Raw genomic sequence first — 11,566 nt, 5'->3', positions numbered from 1 at the left:
ACGGAGCAATTCTTGTTCATTCAAATATGCGATTCACACATGCTTTTGCTAATGATTATACCCAGAGCTAAATCTGATTTTTAATCCTTTAACCCTCAAAGGGATGAAAAAGAGAGCATGAGAAAAACAGGAATCACTTGAAAGTCTGATTCTAAGAAGCAAGCACCAGGAGTAAGAGATAGGATCTATTAGGCGAAATATCTTCAACATGAACCAAATTTGCTCTTGGTCCCGGCTCTTGTCAAGGACTGTGAAAAGACTGAATTAAATTCAGGTCTAACCCCCATTCACTGTTATCTTCCTCTTATCTCTCCCAGCTCTTTTGACCACTGGTTAAAAATTCTTTTTCTTTGTAAACAATCTAAAGGCTTTTGGTAATTCAGGTAGACCTTGCTTGCTTGGGCATTCTGGAAGATGACTCCAGTTCCAATCAGTGTGGCAGTGCGGGCAGTGGTATGTGTAAAAAAAATATTTTGAGTCCCTTTCCTTGGACCATGTGAAAGACATCAAAAAAGCAGGAAGGTTGGGGGAAATGATGTAATCTATTATGATTTCTCATCATCAAGAACTTAACCCTGTCCACAGGGAAAGAATACTCTAATAGGTCCTATAAAAGTTTCTTTTGGTTGTGATTCCTCCCTCAAGATGTTTTAAAACTATTTAGAGAAAACACAGACAAATCTCGTTTCATCTAGCTAGTTAGAAACAAATGAAATCAATCTAGTTTGACCTAATTAGTTAAGTGTCCACAGGAAACGCCATTCCAACTGAGTATGGAGCAAGCACTATTAAAGAAAACAATAACTGAACATTACACAGAGAGCACAGAAAATCATTATTGCAAATAATGTAGGTAAATAAGAGTTCCTAGTTAGACATTAAGTTTTGAGCCAGTGACTACAAGTTCAAATTTAACAGTTTTGTAATTTAAATATTTTTTTAATGTTTCACTTGAGTATTATCTCTTGCTTCTCAATTGAAAATGGGGTTGCTAATATTTACAATTACTTGAACTTCAAGTCCTCCCTTGGTAGGATTTCCCCAAAAGAGCTAATCATCTTTCTTAAGTTGCTATTTCAGAACTTTTTTTTCTTTTAGCTCCCAAATTGAGCTATATTTGTAGTGACCTAGAAAACATGAGGGGTCTCAGTGATATGCTGAAGGGAGGTATGAAGGGTCAAAATCATTCAAAAAGTACAGTCTGGGTTAGAAGTATTACAAGAGTATTACATTGGGCACATCCTTATCATAGGCAGTGTCCATGACAGAAATTAATCCAATTTGAGAAGAAGCTAACATCCTCATAGTAAGACTTTTTCCATTGGGGGAACATTAAAGATACCATAAGACACAATCAAAGTGCTGTATTACTAAAATAAAATCCAGTCTCTAATTAACATAAATGAAAAATTTCTATTACTATAAATTTTGGAATTTCTAATATCACTCGATGAACTTTTATTAAAGAATTTAATTTTTCTACTTATAATGAGGCTAAAAAGCAAGAACAAACATTTGTCTTATGTATCTATTGAAATGTTCTGTAGAATTGTAATCACAATTAATGTTGTTGGAAATAAAGTATTCTTTTTTACTTTTTATTTTTATTTTTTTAAGATTTTATTTATTTATTTGAGAGAGAGAGAGAGAGAGAGAGAGAGAAACAGCATGAGAGGGGAAAGGGTCAGAGGGAGAAGCAGGCTCCCCGCCGAGCCGGGAGCCCGATGTGGGACTCGATCCCGGGACTCCAGGATCATGACCTGAGCCGAAGGCAGTCGCTTAACCAACTGAGCCACCCAGGCGCCCCAAAGTATTCTTTTTTAAAAGATTTATTTTATTTATTTGAAAGAGAGAGCATGGGGGGAGGGGGGACAGAGTGAGAGGGAGAGGCTCTCAAGCAGACTCCATGATAATGTCCCACATGGGGCTCCACATCAGGACCCTGAGATCATGACCTGAGCCAAAACCAAGAGCCCGACGTTCAACCAACTGAGCCACCCAGGTGCTCTGGAAATAAAGTATTATTTGATGTCAATTTGTAACTTCCTGAATATTTATGAGTCAGAGGCACTTCTACAAGCATATGTCAGGCATTGCTCCAGTTGCCTGTTTTACTCCTCTTATAAAACACTACATACGTTTTTTAATCAAAGGTTTATGGATGTTTGTTTTAGTATAAAAATATAGTTACTGAGTTTTTTTTTTCCATCCTCAATTCTCAGGATATATTAAATTAAAACCAGATATTCATGTTGAGATACCACCAAGGATTCCTTTATCTTAGCCATTGCTTCTTGGCCAGAGGTAGGATTCTTGTCCCACATCTGCCCAGGAAAACTACAGTCAATGACTGTCTAGCTCTCTTGGAATGAAATGCATGGTCTGGAATTTCCGGGAAGAATGCACATTCAACAATTGGATAATGTGCTCACAGGTGGGCAAGCGAGGCTGTCCTCTCTGTCACTGTTGTCATGGGCTCCCCAATCTCCACCAGGGTCAGCTGCCCTACTTCATCTTCCCCATGTTGTGTGAGTCATTGCTGTGCTCATAAAGATAAAACCAAGAGTAAGAACACTTATCTTCCATAGAAACACAAAATGGACATGCTTTTCCATTATGCTTGACTCTGTAACGAAAGCTCTAGGAAGTGAGTGCAGCATGAACTCATTCCTTCCGCCTCAGCAGACAGATGGATAGAGACATTCCAGTTTGTTTCCAGTCTTTTGTCTTCAGAGCATTTTTGGCATTTCCTTCAGGAAACTGGAGGTTGTGACCTAAGGTTTCCTTAGTGAACACACTTCTGTTTCCCACAGTTAACCTTACCCAGAAATGACATCTACTCTGTTAGGTGAGGTTTATCTTCGTGTCCCAACTGTGTCCTGTGCATACTCAATGACAGTTGAAAGCACAAATTCTGAAAGTAATAATAGGACTGAAGAGCCAAACACACCAAAATTCTTTGCATTAATCCCCAGCAAAGGTGACAATAATGTTGAAACAAGAATGAACTATTACAGTAATTCTATGATGCTTACAAAGTGCCCTTGCTCTCCTTGTATAGTTGGAGAAAGTAATGGCTAGGATGTTAAAACTTTCAGATACTATTGAAAGTTTTCAGATATGAGGTGTATACTATTCCAGCTACATTCTGCAACTTGCTACTTCACTGATACCGTATAGTCCCATATTGTTCAAAGGATAGTCTGGGAGAAGCCCAGTGTCCTGAAAAAAATTAAGGGATTTAATATACTATCTCCCATATCCATATCCCCATTTCTCCAGCATGTTGGTGGAAAGCCAAGCATGTAAGCTTTTATTGCTGGGTTTGCCATGACCATTAAGTTTCATAATTTAAATTAGATATGCAACCAAGTTGTTGTATATTGTTTTTTTTAAACCCATGTTTTAGGACAAGAATTATTATATATAATTTAGTTTGGCTTGAATGCAATTTAAAACTCCAATAATTACATTTACTTGTCAATGTGGTATTTAGAGGTTGGTGGTTTTCATCACATTTTTTACTACTCTTCAATGTTAACTTATTGAAGTTTCTCTTCCTGAAAAAGATAGAGCGGTTTTTAACAAACCACATTTTTTTCACACCCTAGTTTATCAAGGTAAAATCCTTTAAAGAGTAATAGAAATTTGCCTGTAACTTTGATTCTAAAAAGCCACATAGTCAAATAGAAGCTTAATAATTATTTTTTAAAAAATGCTCTCCACAGAGGACTCTTTAAAAAAAATCAGTTTATTAATGTTTAAAAGTTGATAAAGCTATGTGCAAAATGATCCACAAAAGTCAGAAACCTATTAAATACTATTTTTAAAAGACATTTCTCAGTTTAATTGCACTGAAAACCATACTAAAGAGACAGCAATATATTTTTTTTTGTAACATTTATACACATCTTTAATTGACTATTTAATGAACAGCTGTATTGAAAAACTTCTGGTATTCCCTATCAGTTAAAGTAATGCTTTAATGGCACAAGAAGTTTGTATTTTCTTAGGAAATACACTTTCAACGGTGTTAACACAAGTTAGAAAAATCCAATAAAATGCTGAAACAAATACATTCAAAAATCACTGAAAGTACTTTTAACACAACAAAATACAACCATCCTGTTGGTTGAACTAATTCACAACAACACTCTGAAATAAACATCAACAAAGTGCCAAAGACAGATGTTGTATTTGTTAGACAGATTCATTAAGAAATCTCTCTTGGTTTACAGTCACCCCACCCCACCCCCCAGTCAGTTTTCACCTGGTTTTGCTAGTTTGTTTCTCCTATGACACAAAGGATCCTGCCTGATACCATTTAGATAAATTGGACTTCCTTATGCAGATTTCAGCCACAATGGATACTGACACTGTAATACATTTCCTTGTAAAGTTGTTAAAAGAAAAAAAATCAAAGTGACTTTAACCAAATTCCAAAAAACTGATCCAGCTTACATGGAAACTTTGGCCTCGGGAAATAAAATTGCTTTATATCTCCAAACCATCTCCATTCCTCACAGTTGACCTCCTGGACTCAGCCTACCTGCTACAAACCATCAAGAAATGGACCATGCCACAACCCCAGCTCTGATGAAAGCCAGGTAGTTCGAATATAAAGTAAAAGAATTTTGAGGAGGGGTGTGAAGGCGGAGGGAGGGTGGGATATGCAGAGCATACCCAGAGAAGCAGAAGTGCACACAATCCCTTGGGCTGGAAAGGTGAAAGAAAACATCTCAAAGCTCCGGACAGTCGCTTTCACACTGGGACGTTAGTCTTCCAGGAGGGGCCGAATGAACCCTTCAGGAGCTTGACGATGCTAGACCTTTGGCTCAGTGCAAAATCAAAGCTCCAGGGCGGGGGGGTTAGGAAATAGATTCCAGACGAGGACCTGATCTCCACCCTTCCCAGTGCATTGTTCACAGGAACTAACCCACCAACACCCCGGCACCACCAGGCTGCTCTTACTATGCCCGCCCTCCCTCTGGCTCCCAGCAGCTCCTCCCTGGCAGTAGTCGAGACAGAGATTTCCCCCCCCCCCCCCAAACACTGGGTGGTGGGTGACCGCGCAAGAATTCTCCCCGTGGGTCGGCAGCACTCAGTTTTAGGAAGAAGAGTTGACATTTCCAGAGGACATAATGGTCTCTGGGTTGTCCCCATCGTCCTTCTGCGGGTGGGAGGAGTTGTCCGACTTACTGCGGCTGAATTCCATGCCGGCAATGATGGGTCGCTTGAATTTGCCCGCGGAGTCCCCGCTGGGGCACTTGCAGCAGGACAGGATCCGGATGAAGGCCCGGCGCATCTCCTTGTTGGTCAGAGTATAAATGATGGGGTTGGTCCCGGAGTTGAGCACTGCCAGCACCAGGAAGTACTCGGCTCTGAAGAGAATGTCGCAGGTCTTCACCTTGCAGCCCACGTCCAGCAGGAGTAGGATGAAGAGGGGAGCCCAGCAGGCGATGAAGACGCTCAGGACGATAATCACGGTCTTGAGCAGCGCCAGCGACTTCTCCGAGCTGCGGCTGGCCTTAGACACGTTCTTGCGGAAGGTCAGACGGCGGCTCCGAGTCCTGACCAAGGAGTAGATCCGGCAGTAGAGGATGACGATGGCGAGCAGGAGCAGAGTGAAGACAGTGGTGCAGAAGAGGATATAGTGCTTGTGGTAGAGCGGCAGGACGGTGGAGCAGTTGTACAGCACGCTGATGCAGTTCCAGCCCATGATGGGCAGGCCACCCAGGATGAGGGAGATGACCCAGCAGGCACTGATCAGCAGGAAGGAGCGGAAGCTGTTGCTCCCATTGTGGAGTTTCATTTTCAGCATTGTGATATAGCGCTCGATGGCGATGGCTAGGAGGCTGAACACGGAGGCAGACAAGGCCACAAACATACTCCCTTCCCGCAGAAACCACTGGGCGGGGGTGAGCTTGTAGGTGGTGGCGCCAGACAAGAGCAGGTTGGCTGTGTAGGCCACTCCTGCCAACAGGTCTGAGAGGGCCAGGTTGCCAATAAAATAGTACATAGGTCGGTGGAACTTCTTGGTTTTCCAAATGGTCAGCAAGACAAAGATGTTCTCTAGGATGATAAAACAGCAGATGAGAATGAACACCACCGAGCTCAGTTTAATGCCATTCTCCTTGTCCGCGCCGATATTCAGCTTTCCTGTGTAGTTATAATGCCGGACGATAATGTCATAGTTGACATAGTCGGAGACAGGACTGCGGAGGGCCTTCACCAGCGGGACGCTGGTAGACCCCATGGTGCACAGTGTCTCCAGGAATCCGGGGGTGGCGCTTCTCCAGAAGAACGCTAGAGGGCGAGGCCGAGCGAGCCTTCACTTGCGGCGGGAGGTGGTTCTGTCCGAGAGTTCCAGGCTTTTTGTGTCTCTTTGCCTTGGTTGGAGAGGGCCTCGGAAACAGCAGCTTTAAACAAGTCACAAAGAGGAGAGAGTCAGGGAGAAAGCCACAGCACACTGGCATAATTCATTCTAGCTAAGGCATTGCTCCAGTTTTGTCGTGGATTTGTTTTAAGGAAACTTGGAGCAAGCGCAAAGAGAGGGATTTAAAAAAAAAAAAAATCAAATTCACATTTCTTGCCAAATGGGGGGGGGGGGGAGGGCAGGGGAGGGAGAAAGAACAAAAATTTACCCAAACTGAAAACTCCAAATCGACAAGGCGAAAATTCTCCTGTGTCACATCCAAATCGAAATGGGAAAACTAGAGAAGTGAGCTCCATAACACCTCTCCCGCCCTCTCACCGCCCCCCCCAACTCCAACCCCCTCCAGGTTTCCAGCTTGGAGGTTCTCTGAAGCGCTGGCCCACTCACCAGCGGGTTCACCTTGGTCTTGGTCTTGGTCTCACCTCGGAAGAGACCCAACCCCTAATATGAGGGTGGAGACGCACACCACCTCTGCTTGCCACCACCACCCAGCTAAAAGAGCTGAGAACCACCTCCTAATTGCCTTGCAAGACATTAGATTTGCACGAAAATCATTTGACAGAGTAAGTCATTCTTTGGGGTCTATTAATAACTCTCTAGGAACAGGTGTGCTCAGGGTCCGAGGGGTGTGGGCAGCCAAGCCCGCCCCGGCCTTGCGGTAAACAGGAAAGCTTACGCTTCTGTGAAGCAACTGCCTTTTCTTAATTTCTTCTTCTAGTCTTTTTTTTTTTTCTTGTAAGCCAGTGCAAGAAAATATAAAGGTATTCAGTGAAAATCATTCATAAGAGATTGCAATAAATCCCAGGAATTTAGTACATTCATTGATTGTATAAGGAGTATGTTTAGTTACTGTGGGTTTGGCCAAAACACACACAGGCACGCACACAAAAGAGAGAAGTTATACTACTAATGATAACGATACATGCCACTACATTCCTAATTCCAAGTTCAAAGCTTCTGTCCAGAAACATAAATGTACGTCTGGTGCGTTGCTGAGCGAGAGCCGGCCGTTTCATTTACTGCCCTCCCCCAACATGTTGCCTCCTCTCTTAGAACTACAAAGTGTGGAGGGAATGAAACATGGCACTGGTCAGCAGAAGTCTACTTGCAATGTTTCAAGATAACGCAGCAATGTGAAAGAAGTGGAGTAATAGAGGCAGCAACAGCAGTTCCCGGGACAGCAGAGGCTACTCGCGCCCAGAAGCTCTACATTTCTCCCATCTAATTCCGCACCCTGCTCGCCGGCAGTGCAAGTTTAAGCCCTCACCCCACCTCCCATATTCTTTGTCTATAGGATTTCCAAATAAAAGCGCCTTCCCTCCCTCCGCGACCAACCGCAGTTTTCACTATCCCCTACCCGTGGTCGGGTTTACAACTGGAATTAACCCTTTTCGGAACTTCATAAATCACAAGTGCCCCAAGAACAATCCGATCGCGTTGGGCTCCTTAGCAGCCCAGGGATGAATGTTTCCAGCGCCCAGAGATGGATGTTTTAAAAGGTTTTGGGTTTGGGTTGGGTTTGGGTTCGGGTTTTTTTTTTTTTTTTTTTTTTTTGTATTTTTTTGTTTTTGCTTCGTTCGGGTTTAAAAATTCCTTTCTAACACTGAAGACCTCCTGCAGCGGCGGTCCCCCGCGCCCCCGGCCCGCGCTGGCAAGGTGCAGTCCCCTACCTCGCTCAGGCAGGACGAAGTTGCGTTGGGAGAGCTCCGGGTCTCCACTGCGCCCTCGGCATCTTGCTGCTGCCCCGGGACTGACTGCGACGCTCTTCCAAACTTACTCGAGTCGGGGTCCCCTCCCTCCGCAGCCGCACACTCCAATGGCCAGCCCTGCTCCCCGCGGCCAGCGCCGGCCCGCTTGCTGAAGTCGTCGAGCGCCCCGCTGAGGCTGGGTGGCTTCTCTAGGAAGAGGCGGGGAGGGGTTAATATCTCAACCCCCACGCCCTCCGCCAGCGGCTGGGGGCCTCCGGATCTCGGCTGCAGAGACTCACTGTCCAGGAAAGATCTGGGGCAGAAGCGCGCGCACGCACACACACACACACACACACACACACACACACACACACACACACACATACACAAACACTCCTCCCCCACAGGCAACCGAAAAAAAAAAAAGAAAGAAAGAAAAAGAAAACAGAGAAGGGACGTAGGCTGGTGCCCCCTGGATTCTGATGCATAAATCACGGCCCTAGCCCTGCTGTCCTCCACTCCCGGAGACCGTTCTCCCAAGTCTTACAAAAGAGAGGAGGTGGGAAGCCTTTGGAAACTTCCCTCCTGAAAAGTCTTAGGGGGCAAAGGACCGCCCGGCGTCTCGCAGCGCACCTCTCTGGTCCCCTAGGCGCTGGAGTCCTGGGTTCGATCCGAGTCCGGAGACTTTGGCGGGGCGCGCCCGCGGCCGCTTCTGCGCAGGCAGAGAAAACCCCAGCGAGACCCCGAGAGTCCCGGCCGCTCTCTGGGGAGGAGAAGCTGGCAAGGGGCAGCAAAAGACACGGAGGAGATATGCAGCAGCCTAGAAGGGAGAATGGCCCCGGAGGTTCCTTTACGTCTCCCCACCCCCATCCCGCTGCTGCCCTGAAACTTGCGGTCTGAGGGGCAGAAAGTGGCTTTCCCGGGACTCGCGGTGAGATGGACCAGCGCCTGGCGAGACGTTGGGTGGGGGTTTCCCTAATTCAACCGGGCGCAAAGTCAGCTGTGTGTCCCAGATTCTGGCCAGTGGGAGACCTCTGGGGACATGGGCAGCTGCTGGGGCCTGAGAGATTTAAAAAGCTTGGGCAGCACAAGACTTTCCAAAAGGGAAGAGCCTCTGGGCCCAGCCAGCCTAGTCTGAGGCCGGTGCCCTTCTCTCCCTTTCTACTCGGGAGAACTTAGAGGCCCCCACACCTAAAAGCTCCCAACACGCCCACTCTTTTCTTTCGCTTAGATGCTACTTCAGAAGGTGAGACTAGAGGCGGCTTTGGTCAGCTCCGCCTCAATGACAAACTCAGAGCACTTCTGCCCTGCCCTGCTGCAACACAGATTTCCACCCAGTCCCTGGTCGCACTGGCTTCCCATCCTGGCAGATGTGAACGCAAAACTTCTCCGTGTGCAGTTTCAATTGATAGACACACCCTGTACCTGAATGACTCAGAAGGAGGCTAAATGAATAAACAGACCCCGACTTCTGGGATCTTATGAGTTTGCAAAAGAAGAAATCAAACGACAGTTAAAATCAAGTTCACAGCTGCCTGAAAGTCTTCATTAACGGAGTTGAAGCCAGCACATAGCCACAAAGTCAACAACAGTACATGCATACAACATAGAAACTAAGATAACGGTCCTCTAGGCTCTAGAATAGATCGGCTCTGATTGGGCTTGAGGACTTATTTTAAGAAGAGGTATGTTGAGTCTACCCTGCACAACATAAGGTGGGGACTTGGCAAAATCCACCCCACCCACTAATTTATGAGTTCTTTAAGGGAAAGGAATTAAAGTGAATTGCGCACCAAAACTCTTATCTATCATGGTAGATTATCTAACTTAAGCAAGCACTGTTGGTCATTTTATTGATGAGAGAAATGTCACTCAGCTTAAATCACTAGGTATCCCAGCTAGTATGTGGCAGAGCTGGGTTCCACATCTTAATGCCATGTCTCCCAGATGTCATGACCCCCAGTTCAAACACCTTCAGTCAATAAATAGTTAAGGAACTGAAGTGTGTGTTCCCCAAAGGGAAGCAAACCTCTAGCTTTAAAATTTTTAAATTGTGCTAATTTCTTTCTTTTTTTTTAAAGATTTTATTTATTTGACACACACAGAGAGAGACAGCGAGAGAGGGAACACAAGCAGCGGGAGTGGGAGAGGGAGAAGCAGGCTACCCGCCCAGCAGGGAGCCCGATGCGCAAGTGGATCCCAGGACCCTGCAATCATGACCTGAGCCGAAGGCAGACGCTCAATAGCTGAGCCACCCAGGCGCCCCAAATTGTGCTAATTTCTTGACTATATATATATGTCAAAAATGTATACGAAGATGGGCTAATGAATGTCCTTTCAAAACCACTTATTTCCTGACTATGCAAGTCTATAAAACATATACAAAAGTTATGCTAATAAATGTCTTTTTTTCACCATGAAGCATTTTCTTTTTTGCTGAAACGTTTCATTAAATTTTTTATTAAATTATTAAATATTATGTTATTTATTAAAAATAAATATATTTCTATTTTTACCACCTTTTACATTTTTTTAAAGAGCATATATATATATATTTTTAAAGATTTTATTTATTTGACAGAGAGAGACACAGTGAGAGAGGGAACACAAGCAGGGGGAGTGGGAGAGGGAGAAGCAGGCTTCCCGCGGAACAGGGAGCCAGATGTGGGGCTGGATCCCAGGACCCTGGGATCATGACCTGAGCCGAAGGCAGATGCTTAACGACTGAGCCACCCAGGTGCCCCAAGAGTATATTTTTTTTGAGATTTATTTATTTGAGAGAGAGAGCAAGCACAGTACATTTGTTACAGTTGATGGGCCTATACTGACACATCATTATCATCCATAGTCCATAGTTTATGTTATGGTTCACTCTTGGTGTTGTACATTCTATGGGTTTGGACAAATGTATAATGACATGTATTCATGATTACGGTATCATGCAGAATATTTTTACTCCCCTAAAAAACCCTCTGTGTTCTGCCTATTTATGCCTCCCCTCCCCTATGAATGTCTTTTTTTAAAACCACTGATTTCCTGACTATATATTTCCTGACAAAGTGTACACAAATGTATAGTAGTGAACATATTTTTATCTACCTATAACATCTAATGTAAGGTTATATATTTGGGTAGCAGATTGTAAGTATTACACATTTTAACTCATTTAATCCGTCCAGTGACCCTACAAGTTAGGAATGATTATTACCCTAATTTTACAAACGAGGAAACTGAGTCCCAGGCATATTATATTAAGTAACTTGGTTAACGTGGTCTGTGACCATAGATTGGCTGTAGCCTCTTAACCATGAGTCCAAATCACCACAACAAACCTCAAACATGTCAAAGAATTACGTGGGGGAAATCAGTCTTCTTCTTGTGAATACTGCTGGTGAGAACAACATTCATTCAGTATTAACCCAGTGTTTTAAAAAGCCCAAAT

General features: G+C 44.4%; 1 protein-coding gene across 2 annotated transcripts; it reads right to left on the bottom strand.

Annotated features, from left to right (window-relative positions):
• Positions 1 to 3,828: 3,828 nt before the first annotated feature.
• Positions 3,829 to 9,477, bottom strand: S1PR1 (sphingosine-1-phosphate receptor 1). 2 transcript variants are annotated; one of them, XM_035727308.1, is made up of 3 exons: positions 8,758 to 9,477; positions 8,107 to 8,331; positions 3,829 to 6,419 (listed from the first exon to the last, which is right to left on the bottom strand). In XM_035727308.1, exon 3 carries the CDS (start codon positions 6,254 to 6,256, stop codon positions 5,108 to 5,110), a length of 1,149 nt encoding a protein of 382 aa, XP_035583201.1. In that variant the 5' UTR covers positions 6,257 to 6,419; positions 8,107 to 8,331; positions 8,758 to 9,477; the 3' UTR covers positions 3,829 to 5,107. The 2 variants fall into 2 exon arrangements, with proteins under 2 accessions (XP_035583201.1, XP_035583202.1); XM_035727309.1 differs by lacking the exons at positions 8,107 to 8,331; positions 8,758 to 9,477 and adding an exon at positions 6,824 to 8,041.
• Between the last annotated feature and the right edge of the window lie 2,089 nt (positions 9,478 to 11,566).

This window comes from Zalophus californianus, chromosome 4, assembly GCF_009762305.2.
Source record: "Zalophus californianus isolate mZalCal1 chromosome 4, mZalCal1.pri.v2, whole genome shotgun sequence".
In the NCBI taxonomy this organism is placed as follows: domain Eukaryota; kingdom Metazoa; phylum Chordata; class Mammalia; order Carnivora; family Otariidae; genus Zalophus; species Zalophus californianus.
This window is presented reverse-complemented; position numbering and strand designations above follow the sequence as displayed.

Bases quoted from the DNA above. Each gene is read 5' to 3' on its own strand.
- S1PR1 (XM_035727308.1), bottom strand. From the start codon at position 6,256: ATGGGGTCTACCAGCGTCCCGCTGGTGAAGGCCCTCCGCAGTCCTGTC.